Below are 24,004 nucleotides of genomic sequence, written 5' to 3' on the forward strand. Positions count from 1 at the left end.
TCAGTACACTTCCCTTATTTCCTTACAACCCACATTACCGTTCTTCATATAATCTGTTTACCCTGCAGTCATTTGGAATTTATTTTATTTAGTCAAATCATTGTTGATGTCGGTTTAAAAAAAATGCAACAATAGAGTAAAATAAGCCCCCTTATCGAAATTACCCTCATCGGAGTCTTTTAATTATTTCTGTACACCTTTTTTCGGTATCTCACTATGCGCGTTGTGTCACGCACCCTGGTTTGATAATTAATGTTTGTTTTTTAATTTAAGATTTTAGGCAAATAAATATTGTATCAGAGAAAAACTATCCAAGTCCAAAAGTTAAGGGACACATCTCGAGATACAACAGTGGAGCAGTGAGAAAAGGAAAAGCAGCACATACATCTTTTAGCCCAACTCAAAACTGCAAACACCTCGAGTGACACAGACAAAACACACATGTTCCACCAAATCATTGTGTTTTGAACCATTTTTCCTTTTCTTCATCCTCTCATACTGAAACAAGCCAATTTCCCTACATAGAACCCCTGAAATGTAATTTGTCCCAGGTAGAGCGTAGCACTGCAGAGGTTTCTCCTTTTCTCCTTACTTCCAGCCAGTGTGGAAGAAGAGCAACACGAGGCCCCACGAGACCTTCACGGACTATTTGTTGGTGCGGACCAACGGAGACGCTCTGATTAAAATGGGATTGAAACACACCTTTGGGGGAGGAATCAATCCACCGCTGACTGGACGAGAAGAAGAAGAAGAAGCGACAGGAGGTCGACCGGAAGTGAGGGGAGGTCGGATTGGGGGGAGGGGGCGGGGGTCTGTCGCCGCCACACGCTCGGCTGCTGTTGCCTCCGCCACTGATTGTGATTGCTGTTCAAACAGGGCCGACAGCTGCCACAAACATCCCCTGCCTGACGCGACGCGCGCGCACGCTCACCTACAGCACAGACACGCACGCGCGCGCGCCGATGTTATTGCTCAGATGTCCCCCTTTATGGCACGCTGTTATCTTCCTGTCTCGTTCTCGCCCCGCGATAAGACGCGCGCGGCCCCACGTGATTGCTCTCTGCTCCCTCGTCCCCGTAAAGTGGGACAGCTCAATCAAATCAAATCGGGGCGCGCGCTCGTCCGGATGAGCGCGCGCCCGAACATCGTGTCATCATAGTTGTCACCCTGAACTACAGGATATCACCGTAGAAAGAGGAAAAATACGTCTTCAAATATCTTAATAAAATTTAATGAAAATTTGAAAGTCTTTTATATGTTTTATGTTCCTTCAAAAGATGACAGGATATGTTCCCCCACAGGAGGAGATGAAGAGAGAAGAAAGAACAACTCTGATGTTTACAAATTGTTAAATCTGTCAGTGGGCCTTTCGCACAACATCCACAACTAAATATCTTTGAGTTTTCGGACAAAAAAAAACAAAACAAAGACGTTCTCCGGGGGAGTGGGGGGCTGTCACCAGGAGGATAATCAGCAGCATTGATCCATAATGAATTTAATTGTTGTATTCTTACTGTCCAATAGCTTCCCTCCACTCCAACCTGCATGCTGTGCATCCCCACAAACACACGCACGCGCGCGCGTAATGGCAACCCGTTTATCTAAAGCGCACCGATCACCGTCTTTTTTTAAATATTATTTTTAAATGTATTTCATATCAAACACCGCTGCCGGCACCATAGCCACAGCTATTTAATAAACAATCATGTAGTTTCTAGTCAATGTGCTAAAGCTGATAATGACTCGTGGCAAAAGGGAGATTCGTTATGAATTCACAGCGCGTATATAAAGTATTGCATGCACACTGCGCCTTTCCCCCACCTGCTTCTTCTTTTCATCCTCATAACAACAATACGACATCATCACACATGCACATTTCTCTCTCCCTCTCCTGCTGTTTATCCTTCTATTTCCGTGATCACACTCACACACGCACTCCTCCTCAGCAGTTGTACATGAGTGGTAACCAGGCAGCATCTAATTGCAATAATTGGAAGAATTTAGCGAGCAGCTTGTTTGAACACCTGTTAGCACTACATTTCTCTCATAGCTACAGATTGTATGTGCTGTGTCACACCATTTGGTGCGCGCGCGCACGTGTGTGTGCGTGTGTGTGTGTGTGTGTGTGTGTGGGGGGGGGGGGGGATGTATGTACTTTGTGCGTGCATCAGATCGGGAGTGGGGGGCCGGGGTGCCTGACTAAGACCCTGCCAGAGAGACGCTGCCTGTGACTGACTCATCCCGATGCGATTCACCCAGTCATTTGGGGAAAAAATGAAACACTGAAACACGTACTGAAATAACACGTATAGGGTTCAGTTGGAGAAGATAAAGTGAGCCTGTGAGTGTGTATGCGTGTGTGTGTCCTCTCCATCTACTGCCCTTGCTGGGGGGGTGCATCTGATGTGTGGAGCTGTCCGTCGCTCGGGGTGCTGATATTCTGCAATACTTTTCCTTTTCTTTTCTTGTCTCATTCTATTCACTCTGTATTTTCACCAGAGCATTATGAAGAAAAACATTCAAGGACAGGCTTTGTAAGTCCTGCATAGTTTTTTTCTTCTTCTTTTTTTCATACCGCACTTTAAAGTCCCCCATTTTTATAAAGACAACTCTCTCTCTCTCTCTCTCTCTCTCTCTCTCTCTCTCTCTCTCTGTGTGTCTCTCTCTATGTCTCTCTCTCTCTCTGTCTCATTCATCCGTCCAAATTACAGGAGACAAGCTATTGATTGAGTCAACATTGAGCTGTTGTCATTTCACCACATGGTTCCCAAACAAGCTGTGAGAAGGGGAGATGCAGATAATCCATTGGAGGGCGAGGGGACAGCAGGGGAGCTCAGAAGAAGCCCCGCTTTCTTCTCCCCGTCAATCTAATTACGCTGCCATTTATGTGACTTGGAGGCACCGTCGTCTTCACTTTACTTTACTTTTTTTTGTTTGTTTATTAGATGTGTGAAAAGCATACCCACCCCCCGCCCTCACTCACTACTCACTGCTCATTAGTTTAGACTCCGAGTCTTGGAAGTCTGTGATCGGTGTGTTCACTCACCTGTTGATATCCAGGTCAGTCGACGCCCAACGCACGCTGCGCGCGTCCTCGTCGTCTTCACATCTAGAGCACGAGGAAAGAGAATAAGTGGATGAGGCAGGAGACGATGAGCGCCCCGAAGGGAAATTGTCATTTTTTACCTAAAATCTATTATCTAAATTCAAATTGTTTTACGACCCTGCTCTTCCCCCTACTCTCTTCCTTGTTGCGCTTCTGTCCCACCGCGCGCGATGCTGAGAGTCCTCCCGCTCACCTGGTCGCTCCCGGTGCGTCTCCGCCGCCGTGCCGGATGGAGAGATGGAGGAAGTGCGGTGAGTCTAAATCAGAGAGCCTCCGGAGCGCTGCTGCCTGCTCCTTTAAAAAGCCTCCACTGGTCCAATAGGAGGTCTGTCAGCCCGATGGGACCTGACGTCACTCAACACCCTCCCCCCCCCCCCCCCCACACACACACATACACATTCGTTTTGAACTAGTGGAGAAATCCTATTTGCATCATTTGCTTGACATGGAAGAAACACTGAGGCATTCAAGTCACTCTGAAGATTTTCCTGCTCTTATTCGATTTTTAATTTCAGAGATGTAACAACAAAAAACTGTCAGTGCAAAATGAAAAATATCTGGAACCAAAGGCGATGTGGAGAACACATTTTGCTGCTTCCAAGATCCATGTTGTCCACTGATGAAGTGAACCCAAACACGTTTCACCTTTGCCATCATTTGTATCAGCAGGAAGACTCACAGACAAAGAGAGGCAGGTGTCCCATGGGCCCAGAGAAGTGACTTGTGCAACAGGCTGCTGTTCAAAACTTCTTATGCATTTCAGAGTTGCCACTACTGGATTAGCCCTGAGGTCGGAGCTCCCGCTTCTCCTCATTGCTGTGCAATCACGTCGCGGAGACCCGGGCCACGCTGCCGAATCTCGCTGGAGGGAACGGATTCTGTGAGAATCAGAACAGAGGTAAGACCGTCGCAGAAAACATTCAAATGGAATGTGGGGCTATAGAAAACACTACCGCTTTTGTCCATGGGGATCGCCAAGTTCAACACAAAAGGAAAATTTGTTGCGGTAGCTTTAAGTTTGGAATACAGAAGAATGTTTATTCAGGATTTTTGTTCAGGATGTAATGTGCACATATATTTCTTTCCAATTGTTTTCGTTGGTCAGTCCTGATTTAGTGGTTCAGTGGATGGAATAAAGCGGAAGAACATCTTGATTTAAAAATGGGTTCTAATTACAAATCTGGCATTGCGATCCCATTATAAAAAATATGGAAAAGAGGACCCCATTGATTAAACAGTTGCAAAGGAAAATTAAATAACCACTTGATACCAAAGACATCTACTTTGTATTTAAATGGCAACATTTTAACATTGTACTGCAGTAATGGATGTATCAGCACACATTTTGTACACAGCGGCCCACTCTCCCATTTGACAATCAAAAACCCAAGGTAAGCAAACAAATAGTTCCATCCTGCTTTACCAGGTACATTATCATCCAAGGCAGCATCATAGTGTGAGTGTTACAGCCTTGAGGGTCAATTATGATTTTTTTAATGCACCAATCAGCCTGTGTGTGAGATAACAATGCACATATAAATGCATTTCTTCTATACTTACTGATTATTGTTATTGAATGTTGGATGTGTTTAAAAAATCTGAGCAGTAAATTGGATTTGTTCTGGTACTAAGCACTTATTAACCTATTTCTTTCTTTACTGCAAAGATTGAGCATTGAAGTGCTCAGCAAATTGAATGCTGTACATACATTTCAAATGCATATCAATATAGGTAGCTTCATACATTATGTGCATGTGGCACACTTAGAACCTTCACTTCACTGCAGCATTTAGAGCCAATAAAGAAATTTAAAAACAATGTTACATTTCATATGAACTCTACTCACCCAGAGGATGACAGCTACACATAATCTGTCAGTGTGTGTCTCCCTGATGGAGAGATGGCACAAACGCGAGAAAAGAGCTGTGTTTTCTGACACAAATGAGCAATTTGCAAGGCCATTGTGTGCTGCGTGCATCATTGTGCTTTATAATTCCCCAGACTCTAAACCATTGTGGGAAAAATGCAATTGTGTTGAGTGCTTGTTATTTTTTGTTGCTTTCTGTGGGTTTTGTGCCGCTTTTGAAACAGGTCTGTACACAAACACACACACACACACACACACATTTCTTTTTTTATTTTAAGTCTTTTGGGGATCTTGAATGTTTGTTTGTGTTCTTTTTCACATACATCTAGGCCAAGTCCAAGGCCTTTCACGCAAAACTGGGAGTTTGACAAAGGCTGTGACAACAGGGAACAGTGGGGGCACGAGAGAAGGCTGTAGCCCCCTACCAGTGTTGTTTCTTTATAGCTTAGCAAAGCTAAGAAACACCTTTAGGAGCACACTAATCAACAGCTCGGATGGTCCTGCCCGGGTCAAATGTGCTCATTATGGGATTGGGAACATTGCTATTGCCTTTAAATGGTTCACAATATGGTGACATGCTGACAAAGCCAGCAGTGTGTACCTGGGGGGGGGCGGAACCAGGGGAGCTGCGATCATGTGACCTTCTGTTTGAGCACAGTGCAGAGCGTCCGCCATTAGCGGTCATGTGGGACACGCTAACATGCCGTAGCATGCACTGCATTTATTAAACACGCTGGTAAGGAGGATTTGTCACATTTGGACATAAATCATCTACCTGTTTCCGCCTGCTTTCCTGTCTTTGTGGTAAACTATGCTGACAAATAGGAGTGGTATAAATCTGGTCATCTGCTTCCAGGTGTGCAATGTAAGAAATTTAAAACAACTCCTTCAGCAAAGAGTACCACGAAATTCAGAAGTTACTGAATAGTGTTTTTTTTAAAAGAACGAATTTTAATCGTAAAACCCGCAAAACCAATTACGCTACATACAGTATTACAACTGATATTCAAATCAGACCAATCAAAGACTAACCCTGTGTTGTAGGCAAACTCTCAAAGGCCAAATGTAGAAATGAATGTAAAAGCATTTCCTCAAACATTGACATTAACAAAAAAATATAATGGTTGCATCCAGTACAAACCCAAAACACACTCAGCCAGGAATGATGTGACATTTGTTGAATGAAATAATAGCCCAATGGTCTCCCGGGGGGGGGAATGTGGATAATGTTTCAGTTTAGTGTGATTGTTTTTCCTTTTTCAGATGTTTTGAACGACCTGCTGTTACATGTAATGTTGACAAACAGTGCTCAGGCAACACGAAATATATTCATCCAGTGTTCTCAGATACAAACCCGCTGCGGAGCTGTTAGTAATAGCTCACCTTCTTTTGGTCGACTCCCCCTTTTATGCCTTGCATTTCCAACATTTGAATGACTGTACTAAACCAGTATCTGGTTGACATATCGTAATCAATTTGATCTTGATTAAAAACAAAAGGTTTGGCCCTTAAGCTGCACGTCCCCAGAAAGATGAAGCGCATTAGAAATACGAATATTCTGCTACAATGTGGAACAAATGTGTTTGCACTGCAGCTGTAAGCGTGCCGTTGAATATCACATATCTGTGTAATGTCACAACATAAAACACATCAAGTTTAAATGGCAGAAACTGGGCATTACTCACATTACCCTCTTGTCATTTTGAAAGACTACTCCGAGATTTGAACACAAAGGCACAGCTTGACAGAAGCAGGTCCAAAGATCGTTGAGAGACCTTCCAGATCTACAATTCCGTCCCGGCAGTTTTTACAGAGGGCCCCGTAAGCATGGCAACCACTCCAAATATCGCACATTAACACACACACACACACACACACCACATCAGGTACGGATGACACAGCTACGCTCCCAAACAAGTGAACAGATAAACACAACCACAAACATGCGCAACTCAACATTCAAACTCCAATAGGATCTTAATTAGCCCTCTGAAGGAAGAATCCTCATTTAACATCAGTGTGACAGAAAATATAATGTACCCAAAACTACATAAACGACTGTAGATTTCATCTAGAAATATCACTGCTGGCCAAGAAAAACACCTTTGAAATATTCAGAAATCCAGTACCAGTCAAAGGTTTAGACACATTTCCTCAGTCAATTCAATGAGAAATATAGTAACTTTGTGATTTTAGCCACAAAAAAAATCAGAATTGATGGAATGTCACTTTTACAGTTTTTACAATTGCTATCAACCATTGTTCAATACTGAAACCTAATTTTCAGTACTCTTCATTCAGTCTGCATTACCAAAATTACACCATTTGTGTCAAATTGTTAATCTAACCTCCAAAACTCACTCAATCCAACAAAATACTTCATACATGTCCATGTTCCACCGATAACTTGCAACAGATTCTCATTCAGAAAACATTCGTGACCTAAAAAACACATAGAAATATTATTTCAATATAGAATAACTGATTTTTAATTTATTGAGTGTACTAAAGCATATGTGTGTAACAAGAATGAATCAGAAATGATTTGTTTTCCTGCACATCTGAAACGTTTCAGCCTCTCCCTCCTCTCTGGGGCAACCTTTGGATCCTAAAATACAACAATTCTTGTATTGTAATAGGTTTCAAAATTTTGACTATGTATTGTAATATGTTTCATCTCACCTGTTGTTTTGCCGGATAATTCGTACTATCGACACAGCTATTGAGTGGTGCAGATTTGGCTGCAGCCTCCGACCGGCCTCTCACAGTGAGACCATGCTCACAACATTTATTTCATCAGATTTCAACACACACTCTCCCTCATATCACTACTTTTTCCCCAACGACTTGTCTTCTGTGAACCATATTTCCAAACTAAATCAGTTCCAATCACCTTTTACTGAATTATGGTAATGAGACTCAAACGGGACACCTTGGTTGGCTTTGAGCTAAACTTGCAATTAGCTTGGACTGATATTTCTATATTTCAAAATACTTACTGCAGCAATGTTTGAAATTGGTCATCATTCTGATTTGAATGTGTTTTGAAAGCAGTGTGTCAGCATATGAAAAATATCCTGCATATATGATTTTTTTGTGGTGATGTTTGAATTCATTTTGTCTGACAGCAATGAAAAATGATTCACAGTTACGTCCGTACACACTTGTGTGTCACTGAATGTGTGAAGAGTTTCGAAAATGTGGTTTGATTATTGAACGATGCTCTGACAATGACTTTAACGAGGTGTGCAGAAAGGTGTCTTGTTTCTAACTGGGGAAACAGCTATTTTATTTAAATAACACCTGATATCGACACATTTCCCAAACCACAGACAGATGAGGTCAGCAACTATATCTGGGCAGCATTGAGGAGCATTAAAGCGACGCATATTTGCCTGGGGACCAAAATCGAGCTAAAAGAAAATGAACATCGGACTCACAGAATGTTGGAGCTATCTTTCTCATCGCGCTCATTCTTTCCCACTTATCCGGGGTCAGAAGGTGAACCAGCTCCAGAAGGGGACCCCGAACCTCCCTTTCCCGGTCGCATCTGCCAGCTCTGTAACCCTGTTAAGCTTCTTAGCTCCTGCCCTCTTTTTTGGGCATTTTCTTAAACAGCCTTTTTTTAAGTTGTGTGTACCTGCTGGTACAACATTGGAATCAAAAGTGTCTAAAACCTGACCAAAATCATTTTTTTTATTAGTACCACTTTATTTTATGTAAGTGTCAAAAATGATCCATATCAGACGACCTCTTGGATGTGGCTTCTCTTTATTTTATCCTCCAATCACTCTGCGTCTGTGTGGGTGGAGGTTGCTGCCTTTTTTTTCCCCCCCCTCCTAAAGTGGATAATCTGAGAAGGATAAAAACCAGTGCAACCACACAATGCCAGTCAATTTATATTTTGAGTGACTGACGTTTGACCTTGCTCCTTCCCTAAATCTGCCCACACACACGGTGCCCTCGCATTGTCTCTTTACAAGCGCGGACACACGGGAACACACATGCACAAATCCACACGGACGATTGTGCAAGTCCTGATGTTTTTCAAATGGTCGGTGGAGCCCCACCCCGGGCAGATGAGTGTCTGGTTACGTGTCTGTAAACAGCAGCGGGGAAGGCAGAGTCACCTCGGCAGATGGCCCTATCAGTGTTGGGTAAACCAGCGGCCGGCGCAGCCGTGTTTGGCTTAACGGCCTATAAGTAATTCATTGTGTTCACTGAGAAGGAGCATCTGTCGACCCCTTTGGCCCCGGAGACACACACACACACACACACACACACACACACACACACACACACACAAACAGTTATGCATAGATAAACATACTTACATGACCATTCGCTCACATGCACCAACGCAGGTACACACACACACACAATTAGGCACACACACACACACACACACACACAGGGCTTTCAGGCTCATTTGTAGTGGGCAGTGCAGGTGGCTGAGGTCTTTGTTCCATGTGACCCTCTCTGATCAGATAACAACCAGTGATCTTAGTTAATACTCACTAAGAACTCATTTACCTGCGACCACGGAGGCCGGTCTGAAAACAGACCGGAGCGATAGAGGCAAAGGGAGACGATGCAACTACAAAAAAAAAGGGAAGCGACGTGCAGCTGCAGCGCAACAGGAGGTCCAAAACTCACGACTGAAAATAAAAATAAAAAAAATACCACATTTACATTTTTACCCAAGTGTTTTAGTCAGATTTTGTTGTCTGCCGCTTATGGTCGTTATTGAATAAGCTCTTGTACAATCACACCTTCCCTTTCATTATATGTCTGCAAACAATTGTACACCCTAACAGCGAGCGCTATTACAATAATGATATGCAGAAGCTGTTGCTTTCAACACAGACATCAACTTGTATTGCATTTCTTTATTCAACAACATGGCTGCAACCGGAAGCTTGGCCAGTCATCGTGAAACAGGCGAGCTAGTGATGTGATGGTAATTTCAAGAATTGCTTTTAATCGGTGTGAGGCCAAAGACTAATTTAGAACATGGGCCCAGAAGGTGAGGAAGCTGGAGAATCGGAAATAAACGACATGACATTTGATTATTGGAGGCCTGTGGTATTCTGTGTTGTTTACTTGCACAAAGTCCCTTAAAAAGACCAAAGACAACAATGACGTCAGCATCACTCAACGTTGTATATTACACTGTTTGAGCCACCTTTAGGCTTTTATGACTGACTGTAACCCAAAATGTTGGCTTTGCATCACCTGCAACACATGCGTTTGCTTTGTTCCAGACGGCCATGTTGTTTTGGGGAATTCTGCTGTGTTGAAACAATTAGATCAAGTGAAGATGGTAAAGGACCAGGAGCTTCTGTGTGTGCTCTCTTGACTTCACAGGTTGGTTTGCCATCACTAACGTGGCCCAGCATGCGGAATTGTGATTTCCCAAGAAGCAAACACGGAAAATTCCATTTTAATAGTAACATTAGCACGTTAATGTGGCTGTCTGGCATGCAACAACTTCGGCTTTTTTTATGATTCCTAATTTGGGGACAGGCACTAAAACGGAACGTTCCAGACTGAAGGTGAAAACAGGGATATTCACAATACATTAAAAAAAATGTCATGCCTTATTTAACATCAAAGCATGTGAACTTGTCAAGGTGGAAACGCTATATACAAGTGTGCGTCTTAAAGTGAGCAGGATACGTCTCCTTTAAAAGGCAGTGGAATCCAGCCAATACGTCTTTTTGGCTGCTCCTTCTGCACGGAGGTGGACTCGATAATCTCATAAAACCTGTTTTTCAGACTATTCAGGAAATGTGAGAGTGGCCCAAATCTTAACTAAAAAGATTATATTAAATACTGTTTAGAATGTTATATATAAGAATATAAATTGCAAAAGAAATCCTCATGGTTCAAACCGCCCTGATTTGATATGGGTTTATTATGTAGATGCAACTGCCAGCGGTTGTGACTTTGCAGCCATCTTTCTCGCCGTTTTTTGTTTTTCTCGTAGCCAAGTGGGAGATACCGTAGCTGTCGGAAAGACCCGCCACTGCCGGGCTCGGGCCGTAAGAATAGGAACCTGAAGCCTGAGTGGTTTTCTCCCACTTGGCGTGAGGCCCCACAGGCGGCTTGGCCTTCAAGGTTAATATGGCGAGGCTTTTTTTCGACTAAAAAAGTATTAATCAGATGCAAATATGCACCCTGCTGAACACTGCTGCTTTTATCAGCCTGGTGTTTGTTGGGGATCTGAGCGTGGAGCGCACGAGGCCTCGGGAGGCCAGGCGGACCGGCGCGGGCAGCGATGTTATATGCCGCAGAACGTCAGACCCAATGGCTTTTTCAAAGTTACCTACACAACGTAACAGAGTTCCTTCCTTACAAATACCATCTCCAAATACTGCCAGAGGCTGACGGACATGTTCTTAAAGCATGGTTGTTTCCTTCAGCCAGCACTCTGGAGGAAATAATAACTGAAAAGTGGCCATCACTCTGCTTTTCAGCTCACACTCTCAAATGGCAGAAATTACAGGCTTGCTTGGCTCCGGCTGTGGAGACTCCGCCGTAATGTGTAGAGCAGCTCAGCCCCCCCACCACGGCCATTCTCCTGCCAATGAATTGGGAACGTTAGAGGGTAGTGGGGCAAGTTTAGGTGACCTCTCTTTAAGCTCTTTTCTTGAGCTTGGTCTCCTTTTCTTTTGGGGCTAAACGGCAAAATCATTTGTGTCCCTGACTTCTCGCCTCGCACCGGCAACCCGAGAGGAAGGAAGGGTCCGGGTCCTGCTCCTGATCGATACCGCCCTAATGTCTAATGCTATTTGAGAAAAATACTGAATTATAACTGTAAATGTGAAATGACAATTTTTGGCTATTCGCAGTAATCAAGAGAAAAATAATGGATCATTTAAATTGTTTGCATTAAATAAGCAACAACCCCCCTTAGACACACATGCGTACTGGCTGCGGTTTTTTCGCCATTCTTACTTTCCCCTGGTAGCTTCTGGGTAAAATTATGCCTCATTTGAAGAAAATTGAAATTGAAAATGCAGAACATTTTGCAGGGTTCCCTTGAAACCAATTAGACACAAGAACCAGAAAACGACTTCCCGAGGCTGAGGAGTTATTTTCAGAGTAAACAAAAACTGGGACGTTGATTTAAATGTATATGAGTCATTGAGAGTTATATATTTATTTTTTAAATGCTAAAATGGTACAAAAATCAGTTATTGAAACAGACACTCTGAGAGAAAAACCTCAGCTCTACGAAATTTAACACATTTGCTACTGACACTTTTATGAAACACATGCACACTACATTAGTCATTTTCTCTGAAAAAGGAGAAATGTTAAAGGTGCATTCAATTTAACTTTTTATGAATTATTGTGTAGTTTTGAATTAAACTGTGTGTGTGTGTGTGTGTGTGTGTGTGTGTGTGTGTGTGTGTGTGTCATCTGGTTGACTAATTGATTCCACGTTTCCAAACTGCTCTTTAGAAATCACGAAAAGAAGATATGGACTTTGATCAAACTTCACCAACAAAATGAATCTTAATCTAACACATTGAATTTGTTGCACTCAACAGTTTCACAAAGTGATTCAATTTGTCCGTGATTGTGTGTATGTGTATATACTTAACCTTTGCACCATTAATAAGCAACCCTAAACAACGTAGGATTTATGTGGGAGGAAAGAAAAGGAAGAACACATTTCCATGAAACATTCAAACAGCAGCAGTGGTCTCTTGTCCCACTTTGGTCTGGGCCTCGACGCTCCCACACACGCTGTCTCGGGGCGAATGTGCCGTCGGAGGTCTGGCAGGAGACACATTTAAAATGCCGTTGGCTCAGATTCACAGTTGTATGTCCGGTAATGTGTCTCTCATCGCATGCATGTGAATCTTTTCAATCATTAACACGCGTGTACCTTTGGCCGAGAGGCCACGGGCGGATCATGAGACGTATTATGCGTCAGCGTGTGCTGTGATATGTTTCTGTCTTATTCATCCCTCTCTGTTCTGTTCATGTGTGCTGGCTCTTGCATGCTTAATGTTCTGTGTACATGTTGTTGATTTTATGACCATTGTCTGCATTTTTTAAGTGGAGACACCGCAGGCAAAAACAGAATTTGGTCCTAAATTTTCATTTAGTGGTCAATTTTCTGAACTGGTTGATTCACATTTGTGGATTTCTTCTTAATTCATCAAAGGTTATGACTAAGAAAATGCCTTATTTGTACACTTAAGTACAAACAATGATTTCCTTACTGATCATGGGGAGCAATTGTGGGGACATCCGTTGCTTTATTTTTTTATTCAGCTGTAATGTCTTCCAATAGCATGGCTTTTATTTTGCATATTACTGTCACATTTTGAAACAGTAAAATATGGTTCATATTTAAAGATTAAAAGTCAATTTGGGTGGAAAAACATCAAAGTTTGACTTCAAATGACTACGAAATCACAACAAAAACATAATCATGATTACTTCTTTTAGTTATTTAATCACTTTCATTGGAATATTTTAAATGCAGTATTTTACAAAATAATTCCAACTTTAACACAAAAACGAATGTGTTTTGTACCTTTAGGGAGAGGTACTTGCTGCGATGAGAGATACTAACATCACACGGGTCCTGTACATTAGCCCATGCATGCAAGAGGCAGAGATAAATGTAGCTTTTAGCTGCATCCTCCCCTCCCTCGTCTCTCTCTACGTTCACCTCACCCGCAGCTCGCATTTTCCTGCGGCAGCAAGACAAATGCATTTGTGAACACTGTAATTTCTCAGAAAGAAAGAAAATGCATAAGTTGTTCACTTTCTCAAAAGACTCGTAAAGTTCAGCTGAAGAGGATGGTAAAGGTACAGTGTGAAAATGTCCTATTGTGCTCTGAAATTAGGCTGGATCGAAAAGTTAAAAGCTTTTGTTAAATGCCAAACACAACTGTCTGAGTACAAAAAAATGGAAGAAATGGTAAAACTATGTGTTTCTATTTTCTTCCCATGCTTTGAGTAACCTTTTCTAAATGCCTTTTTTTCTAGAGGTTTGATCAAGTCAAGGAATTTGCTATATACTTTTCATCCAGATGTCCTTTACTGAATATGCTCTTTTCGATATTTCAGTTTGTTCTAAGGATGTTGATAATCACAGCAATTGTTAGACGTTGGTCCGCTCCCTTATTTAATGTTCCAAAACAAGGCGTTAAAGAGCCCTACTCTGCCTTTTTTCATACATGCTTGAAGCACTGCACATAAGACCTGCATTTCCTTCCCACCCGGTGAATGCTAAAAGGGGAGCAATTTGAACGTTTTAAGGAACTCCATTTTGTTTTAGGGCCGTGGTGCAAAAAGCACACAATTAAGAGTCAAATGTTGGTAGAGAAAGACGTGGTGAGCGGGAAGAGTAGAGTCTATGCACATATGGGCTGTAGTAAATATCTATACTGTGTCTTCACTGTGTCTTCTGGAAGACAAGCTTAAAAGAACAACAAGCATAAAAAAACGTCAGATGTAGACTCTCCATCCCGGCTCTACTTCATAGTTACTAAAAGCTTGTGTAGCGATTTCTTTGAAAATAACACAGGAGCGACGAGAAGATGGTGCATGGGTTTCTATTTTGAAATACACCTGTGCGGGTTATGGTTGTGGCACACAAACATACCTGGGTACACACACACACACACACACACACACACACACACGCACACAACTCTTTAGGCCCACACACTCGCTCAGACACTTGCACACACTCACTCACACACATCTTGAAGCTCTGGCTTAATCAGGTATAGTTGAAAAGGAAAATGCCATTAGATGTTAAAGTGGATAATTTCACATCTTTCCCTCCATTGATTCCTTCATTTTTCCTTTCAAACTGGCTGGCCTTCTATGCCCACATGTGCTTTTATGGAAAATTACAACATTCAAAACGAGACTCTTTGGTCAGGGATAATTGCACAAAGAACCATTAGCAGTCTTCCAGGACCAACGCTCTGTGAACATTTTTCTCTTTTTTCTTTTTTCTTTCTTTTCTCTTTCCGTAAGAACATGTCTCAGAAGAAAGAGGATAATCATAATTTAATTATCCGTCATTATGGGGTGGCAAGACGCAGGTCACTGGCATTTCGCTTATGCTACCCGCTGTGATAAACAAATGAATTACATAAAGTAGGCTAAACAAACAAGACAGTCATATACAGTGTAGGTACAGTGGCCAAAGAGCCGTTGGGTTTTCCTCTGCCACTTCAGGGAAGCAATTATAACCATGTTCAAATTTGCCAGAACACTAGCGCTCCTCACCTGCACAGCCACCAACTGATCAGAAAATTGGAAATTCAGGGAAATCAGCGGGTGTATGTTTGACACATGTGCAGTCAAACTATAAGGTTTTACCTTATAATCCAATTCAGTGGGGGTACTTATTTTAAATTGTACCTTTGTAATTGTATTCCAGTATGAAATATTACACTGGGATGCTTAGTATAAAAGTATCCCATATTTATAGCTCATTATTAGCTTGGGTTACAACATATGTGGTAAATGGGGTGGTAGATCTTGATGCTTCGGCTCGATCATAACATTGCACAATATTACTGTCTGTTATTTTTGTTGTCTTTTTTTAGCTGCCAGCCACTTAGATGCTTTTGTTTAAATTTCAACGATAAAGGGTGTAATGTCATTTCCCCCCTGAGGGGGATGTGGGGGCGCTCGTGTCTACTCCAGCACCGCCGACCGATTCTTCTTCTGCGCTTACTTCCCGGCTCACTCACAACAAACACAGCTTCCTCTAAGACACACAAATAAGTGGTCCACGTCGTCGGATGTTTGGATAAACGTAATGCTTGCGGTCACTCTCGCACTGCAAGAAAGCCCGACATGTCCCACTGACGCGAGACAGGAGTTAGCATCGCTAGCTTAGCTAAACCGAACCGCTCTGTGCTATCGCAGCCGGCTCGCCTTGGACCCAGAGAACTTCCTGTTGGATTTTTAAAAACGAGTAAGTGGCCGCTGGCTGTGTCAAATGTCTAAAGTACAAACATCTGTAGCGGCTCTTTGTTTGTCGAGCCAGTGACGCGTCGTTAGAAGTTCATATATCTAGAGCCGAAGGCAGTGGTGCGACTATAACACTACTACTAACGGTTATATATTTACATCCACGCGTCGCTCGTCACGTGGAGCATTTAATTACTTTTATGTCGTCTGCAAGTGTGGAGGACATTATTAACTCTGAGAACGGCCATCAGCGCATTCTCCCTCTGGATTAACGCATGTCGGACAGAAAGCGTAGCTCTGCAACCCGCGGACGTTTAGTGAAATGTGCTGCTGCGTTGCATCATGGGAAATGTGTGATCGAGTTGGTAGGGAATTAAACCTCAATAAAATATTCGAGTGGCTGAGAAACGGTGGTCATTGATTGAGTGCCTGCGAGATATCGGAACCTGCCATCCACAGTGCATGCATGTACATTTCTCACCTTCAGCATGGTGGAAATAAATATTTGGTTTTGAGATTTCATAGATGACAAGACATGTATATTTATAGTCCTTGACTTGTCAGACCAGCAGTCGTTTGTGACATAAAAAGAAAAAACTTTGAATGAATTGAATTGTTCTGATCATTTCGCTGTACGCTCTAACCTGGTTAACTCAAAAACTGAGCAATGGTGACTCCTTTGTCTCCCCTTTCAGTTTCTATAGAAAACCTGGGTAAAAGGACTGCACCGTGATGTAGTTTGTCCCCGTTCTGGCCGCCGGTTTCACCGCCTTCTGAGGAGGGGTTTGAGATTGTTCTCTGATCACAGCGATGGACGAAGACACCCCGACCCTGAAGCCCAGGCGGATACAAAATCAAAACGTAGTTCATCGCCTCGAGAGGCGGAGGATCTGTTCGGGCCGACCCGGAGCTCACTGGTACAGAGTACGGTGCTTCCACCAGAACCTTTTCCCCAACTTCACCGTGGTCAACGTAGAGAAGCCCCCCTGCTTCCTCCGAAAGTTCTCGCCAGATGGCCGATGTTTCATTGCCTTCTCTTCTGACCAGACTTCTCTGGAGGTAAGATCCATTCATCTCAGCTCGCTTTTCCCACTCTTCATTGCCATTAGACACTAAACACTCCATATTACTTGTTTCTCTTATCTTCCAACTGTCAAACGCAACTAGAACAGACTCGTTCCATCAAACTGTCAAAGGTACCAGAGACTCTATCCCGATCCCAATGTTCCTCCTCCAGATATACGAATATCAAGGCTGCCAAGCGGCTCAGGACCTGCTGAGAGGCCAAGAGGGAGAGACTCTCCTAACGGCCAATGACCAGCGGTCCCTCAACATCCGAGGCCGCCTGTTTGAGCGCTTCTTCTCGTTGCTCCACGTCACAAACGTGGCCTCGAACGGGGAACACCTCAACCGGGAGTGCAGCCTCTTCACGGACGACTGCCGCTATGTGATCGTCGGGTCGGCCGTGTACGTCCCAGAGGAGCCGCCGCCTTACTTCTTTGAGGCAAGAACACCGCAGAAGTATAAGGAAATTCAAACATACGTACAAATTGACTCCTGTAGTTTGGTTCCGACCAAAGCTTTCCTCCATCCCCCAACAGGTGTATCGCAACAACGAATCTGTAACTCCTAACCCTCGGTCTCCTCTGGAGGACTACTCGCTCCACATCATCGACCTCCACACTGGCAGGCTGTGTGACACCAGGTCCTTCAAGTGTGACAAGATCATCCTGTCCCACAACCAGGGCCTCTACCTCTACAGGAACATCCTGGCTGTGCTGTCGGTCCAGCAGCAGACCATACACGTGTTTCAGGTGGCCGCATTTGCCCTTTTAAAACGTAAATCTCTAACGCATGTTGCACTTCAGGTGTGATTTTAAAGGAGGTGTTGTGACTTCTTTAAAAGGCTTTTACACTTTCTGAGATATTAATTAATTTTTTTTTTTTTTTACCTCACTCATTTCTCATCCCCTCCCAGGTCACTCCAGAGGGAACGTTTCTCGATGTCCGGACCATTGGACGGTTCTGTTATGAGGACGACCTCCTGACCCTTTCAGCAGTCTACACGGAGGCCCAGACCGAGAGTCAGCCGGGCTTCCCCCGCCTTTACACCGACAAAACCATCAACTCCCTCAAGCACAGGCTGCTGGTCTACCTGTGGAGGAGGGCTGAGCAGGACGGCAGCGCCACCGCCAAGAGGAGGTAGACGCCATTAGTCGCATGCTCTAAAATGAAAGGCCTCTTTCCTGTAGTCTGTCTATTTCCTATTGACTCTTCCTCTTGTTCTCTCATTAGCCAGGCTGGGAGCTGAGGCCTTGTCATTCAAGTCTAGTTTCTGTTGTCTGACCTTAAATGTGTCTGAGTCAGTGTAATTCTGATCAAATTCTTTATTCATTGATTATTTACTTAAACAAAGAATTAAGAATCATTTCTAATTCTGTTTGTCAGACCTATTTTTAATCAGAATGAAGAACTAAAGAAAGAAAATTAGGAACTAAAAGTCATTGTTGCACAGTTCGCATTTTCATTGTACGAGTCCAAACCTTAATTTAAAAAATACGCAATTTTATCGCAAGAAAACAACAGTCATTGGGTTGTTGTTTGTGCTGTTGGAGGACGGATGTTTGAGTTGGATGAAATGAATGAAAAGGGTGAAAGGAGACTGACGGCTCTCTCCAGAATAAACCCTCTGCCGAGTGTTGCACGGGTTTTTATAACTGCGTTAGGAAAGAACTGCCGTGAAATATCAGAAAGCATTTTTTGTCATTCCTCATTTTTTTTAATCCACGTCTTGTGGTAAATATGTGCCTATGTATATTTAGTTTTATAGATAATCTCTATATGTATATTTCCATATCTTACTAATGTCAGATCCTCATTTGCTGATCTGTTTATTTCTCCCTGCTCTTGTTTTTGTCCTTTTAAGATTTTTCCAGTTTTTTGATCAGCTGAGGAGGCTGAGGATGTGGAAGATGCAGCTGTTGGATGAGCATCACCTTTTCATTAAATACACCAGCGAAGACGTGGTCACACTGAGAGTCACCGACCCCTCGCAGGTAACCACACACACACTCACACACACACACAAATTCCTCCCAGTGTTCTCCTCGTCTCTCTCTCCCCGGCTCCTCTCGTGTCTTTTGTTGTTTGTGCTGCATTGCAGGGATTCCTCTTTCAGGTCTCCGAGGAGATGTTTGTTTCACAGATTCTCTTCAGTCCTGTTATTCATTCATAGTAACATAGATCTAATTAATTCTGTTTTTCCTTACAGGAGATTCCTGCTCTCTGAGTTCCCTGCAGAACAGCCAAACAAATCCGTAGTAACTCGTCTCTCCATTCCTTCTCTCCCACAGCCGTCGTTCTTTGTTGTGTACAACATGGTGTCCACAGAGGTGCTGGCCGTCTTTGAGAACACCTCCGATCAGCTGCTGGAACTTTTTGAGAATTTCTGTGACCTGTTCCGAAACGCCACGCTGCACAGCCAGGCCGTCCAGTTCCCCTGCTCCGCCTCCTCCAACAACTACGCCCGCCAGGTCCAGAGAAGGTATTATACTATACTGTATATGTCATGTGGACGGACGGATAGTAGACTATTGAATTTAAATGCCAAAAATATTTATTTGAAAAATATTGAATGTATTTCAGTTTGAATTATAATTAAACTGTAGGTTCTGGGGGTCTTTTCTGAATCAAAGAAGGGGGGGGGGGGGGGGGGGGAGGGGGGGGGGGGGGGGGGGGGGGGGGGGAGGAACCTGATGGTGTGAAGCCAAATGTCAGGGAGGATTTGAAAGAGGCGATAAGTAAGGGAAGCGGATCAGCTGTGATGCCTGGAGGAGGGGCAAGGTTTAGGGACTTCTAGATATAGAAGATGTTAAGACAGAGCAATGCTCGAGGAGCCCTGATTAAATTTGGCGGTTTCGACTCGCCAGTGTAAGTGACAAAATCCTCTGGAAGGTGAAGAGGGAGGACCAGACAAAGGGGGGAGGGCTGTGAGGCGGGAGAAGATGAAGGGTGGTTTGAGCGAGGCAAAAGGATTAGAATTGGATTTTAGAGTGTTGAAAGCTGATGTCCGGACGGCGAGAGGAGAGATTGAAAGCTGGCGAGCACATTCAGCAAACCTGGTTTGTTCCATTTACTGGCTAGCGAAAGCCTGGCTCACAGGGTATTATATGGCCACTAACGCCATATTGAGCCCTATAGGTAGGTCTGCAAATATGTGGCACACAAAGCAAGGTGAGAAGAAAGTGATCTAATACTATGGATGGAGGTGTGAAACCGCAGTGGAGCTGCTGAATGTTGGTTGTCTGTGGCAACACTATAATTTAGCCAGGTGTGTCTGAAAGAAAGTGCTTGGAGTAGACACGAAGGTTCCCGCTGAAGTGGAAGCCGAGGTGTTCCCTCCTCTCCCAGAGGACCAAACCCAGGGGAGTTCTTTTGTGGACATTGGGTAGAGAGAGAGAGGCCATTCACTCGGGAATGTCGTTGCTCTTTTATGTTGTTGTGCTGAAACGTCCCCTGCCCCATTTCCCACTGTCCCTCAGATTCAAGGACACCATCGTGAACGCCAAATACGGCGGGCACACGGAGGCGGTGCGGCGGCTGCTGGGTCAGCTGCCCATCAGCGCCCAGTCCTACAGCAGCAGTCCTTACCTCGACCTCTCCCTCTTCAGTTATGATGACAAGTGGGTGTCCGTGATGGAGAGGCCCAAGACCTGCGGAGATCACCCCATCAGGTACCGCCTCCATGGCAAGCACACATTCTACAGGATAGCTTGTTATCCTGTAGAATGTTGTTATCCTGAGCAGTGTTAGGGAGTTAAACGGCTAATAAAAAAACCTCTTATATTACTGTTATTCTTTTTATTGTCCCACCAAAAAAGATGTTTCTGAAGATATCAGTGGAACATGTCATTGTCTTGAACTGTCAAAATCACCGTTCAAATACAAACTGTGACGCATATCAACATGTAAATGTGACCGTCAAGAATCCTGAACTATGCATCTGATCAGCTGAAAACGGAAGGGATTGATCGTCAGAAAGGATTCCATGATACCTGCCACCGCTGGTGACATGCTGATTCTCTGTGGTTATTGGGGTGCTTCCATGTATACATCTTTTTTCTTTTGTTAAACAGCAGATGCATTTGAATCCTTAATCGGACGTTGATTACCATGGCAACAGCTGAAGTAACACATTCCTCAATGTGTACTGCATGAGTCCTCCTGGGCGTGGCAGTGCCCACATGAACCACACAGCCATTAAATCCTTGTTTCTTTGGCCCCATTATGGGCCAATAGATGGGGCTGAATGTCCTAGTTGGCCAGTTTTTTTTTATCATGATTTTTGTCTTCAATTTATACAAAAAATGTATATCAGGCATCCCAGCATTTCATTTGTTACGTGTATCTGACACATGGCACGTATTCATCACCACGGGTCGGCTCACTTTCCTTTCTCTCGGCTCTGTAAAGACGGGGCCAGATGAGGGATTTGATGGCACTAATTTCTCTCCGTCCCCGTCACCCACCAGGTTTTACGCGCGGGACTCCGGGCTGCTGAAGTTCAAAATCCAGGCCGGGCTGCTGGGGCGGCCGGTAAATCACACCGTGCGGCGCCTGGTCGCATTCACCTTCCACCCCTTCGAGCCCTTCGCCATCTCCGTGCAGCGCACCAACGCCGAGTACGTGGTCAACTTCCACATGAGGCACGTCTGCGCGTGAGGAGTTCAAAGCCGACTTGGTCACAAATTGCAGGAGCGGTGGTCTCCTGTTAGCAGCCGACGGTGACAATGCATCCAAACATGTCCTCCCATCGGGAGGCACAAAACAGTGGTTCTGTGAGTCGGCCTCTCCTCCTCCGAAGTGGATCAGTGGTCCTCTCCCGCTGATGCAAAACCAGTGTTCCTCGCCGCTTTGCCCCCCTCCCTCACTCTGTGGTCACTCTACTTCGCCGCTCCTCCCCCTCGGCGAGAAGGTAGCAATTCTGCCTCTTTCCTTTCGTCCGCACCGCTTCACCTCTCTCCCCACTTCCTCCTCGGAACAAAGGGGGTACCTGTAGGGAGAGAGCCTGGAATAAGTGTAAATGGAGACGTAGAGAGAGTGATTGATGTGCGACGGAGGTGGGAAGCAGCAGGCAGCCGGACCTTTTGGAAGAAACCAAAGGTGTTTTCTTTTCTCTTTTTTTCTTTTTTTTTTTTTTTCCTGCCGTACACTTAAAAGCTGCACATTCATATCCGAATTGCTTGCCCAGTAGGTCCATGAACAGCTCTCCAACAAACATTCTTTTTTTCCTCACATGGATGGAGAAAGAGGTCATTTTATACTATATTGCTTTTACAGGTTTTTACATATTACTACATGTATATATTTTATGTCAATAAAACAGTCTGTATTTTGCTATTTTGTTTTTTCTTTTTAGCTTTACAGAAAGTAGAAGGTATGCAGTTAATTGCACACGATGGCTATGGTCCGATTTAATGTCAAGCTCTTATGTGAGCTCTAGGCGGGATGAAGCTTGTCTAGAAACCTAAAGCAAAGTGTGTCCTGTCGTGCAGATGAGTGCTTTTCCCATCATACTTTGTCTAATAATGTCTTTTCTTTTTTTAACCCGCTGTATCACCCTTGGTTGCAACATTCAGATCCCCATAATGAGCCTGAAACGATGTTTCCGTGAAGCTCCAACATACGGAGCGCAGACAGGATGCAGTAGAAATGTCATGTTTCATTTGAATACTGATCCATGCAGTCTGTCCTCCTGCAGCCTATAACGTCCCATCTTATATCAGAGTGCATCTGTGTTGCACACCATCTGTTTAGCTCAAATGTGTTTATTAAAAACCCACGCAGATAATCTACAGATATGCAAATAGTCAAAACAAAAACCCCACTCCTTACATGATTGCAAGGTCGGCGGTATCACTATATGAAACAAGGGGGAAAGCGCACACCCCAGCAGCTGCAGGAGGTCAGGGTGGTATGGAGAGCAGGTGCGGAGGGATTAAATGTTCTTGTGTGTGTGTGGGTGTGTGAGAGTGTGTGTGTGTGTGTGTGAGAGAGAGAGACAGACCGGGGTTCACTGAAGAAGGTGCTCACGGATGAGGAGATGAAACAACCAGCGGGGGGCAGAGAAGTCTGTGATCGATGAGCCATGAGTGCAGTGACCACAATACGCAACAGCTAGTTTTTTTTTGCAATGGCCAAAGCAAATAGCACCTCGCGGACCCGGGCTTAAGCAGGCCGTGTTATGTCACTGTCATTACAGCCTGTTTGTGTAAGCTGCGATAATCAACTAATTAACGCCACGGGAAGCGCGCGGCGGGCGCAGACGAGGAGGACGCTCTCCGGTGTCCTCGTTCATCTGACACCAAGCCGGCGAGTGTTTCCCCCTCTTTTTGTTTTAAGGGGCTGTTCTGTTTGCTTGTTTTACCCAATCCATGCTTCCACCCAGCAGCCGCCCTAAACCAAACCGGTTCAGGGTGGCTGCTGAGGATAATATCGTCTGCATTTTCTTTTGCTCTAAATGTAAGCCATAAGTAAATGATCATCACCTATTCAATTTCCCCACAGATGTTTAAAAGCCAATAAGGAAGCAGGGCACCGGGGAGTTAAAGTCTGTGCTGGAGACTTTGAACGCAAACACAGATAATATATCACCGCATGAACCCGATGCCTCCTGCTACTTAGAGCAATAACCAATATGTCATATCTGTCTTATTCCTAAGAATCAGGTAAACCCAGAGCCTTCTCCCTGACCTTGGTTGCTACGGAAACATAACCACTCTCTGCTTGGTAACCAATTCTTTTCTAATTGCTGTTGTCTTGGCAACAGCGCACCCAATGTAATACAGAAAAGGCCACAATCTTAAGTGTTTCCTGTTGCAGTGCGTGCTCGCCTCCTCAGAACGGTCCCACAACACACACTCAAACGTCTGATCATTTAGACATCGGTCGCTACCAAAACTATAGAAAGAAAACGTGGTTCAAAGCGCAAGGTTTTCTTTTGAGGACAAAAAATATATAGAGATTTACGGATCTGCAATGTAGAGCAAAGACATTTCATTTTTTGT

General features: G+C 44.0%; 1 protein-coding gene across 1 annotated transcript; it reads left to right on the forward strand.

Moving 5' to 3' along the window:
• Positions 1-15,668: 15,668 nt before the first annotated feature.
• det1 (DET1 partner of COP1 E3 ubiquitin ligase) lies at positions 15,669-22,334 on the forward strand. The gene is made up of 9 exons (XM_037452550.2): positions 15,669-15,942; positions 16,634-16,997; positions 17,176-17,442; positions 17,540-17,752; positions 17,917-18,140; positions 18,865-18,994; positions 19,292-19,482; positions 20,480-20,671; positions 21,470-22,334. The coding sequence occupies exons 2-9, from the start codon at positions 16,749-16,751 to the stop codon at positions 21,657-21,659; spliced, it is 1,656 nt and encodes a 551-aa protein (XP_037308447.1). The 5' UTR covers positions 15,669-15,942; positions 16,634-16,748; the 3' UTR covers positions 21,660-22,334.
• The last annotated feature ends 1,670 nt before the right edge of the window (positions 22,335-24,004 follow it).

This window comes from Pungitius pungitius, chromosome 6, assembly GCF_949316345.1.
Source record: "Pungitius pungitius chromosome 6, fPunPun2.1, whole genome shotgun sequence".
NCBI lineage: Eukaryota > Metazoa > Chordata > Actinopteri > Perciformes > Gasterosteidae > Pungitius > Pungitius pungitius.

Excerpts from the sequence above, each read along its gene's own strand:
- det1 (XM_037452550.2), top strand. The coding sequence starts at position 16,749 with ATGGACGAAGACACCCCGACCCTGAAGCCCAGGCGGATACAAAATCAA. Across the intron at positions 18,141-18,864 it reads AGCGCCACCGCCAAGAGGAG|ATTTTTCCAGTTTTTTGATC; the intron begins GTAGACGCCATT and ends TGTCCTTTTAAG. Across the intron at positions 19,483-20,479 it reads GCCCGCCAGGTCCAGAGAAG|ATTCAAGGACACCATCGTGA; the intron begins GTATTATACTAT and ends ACTGTCCCTCAG.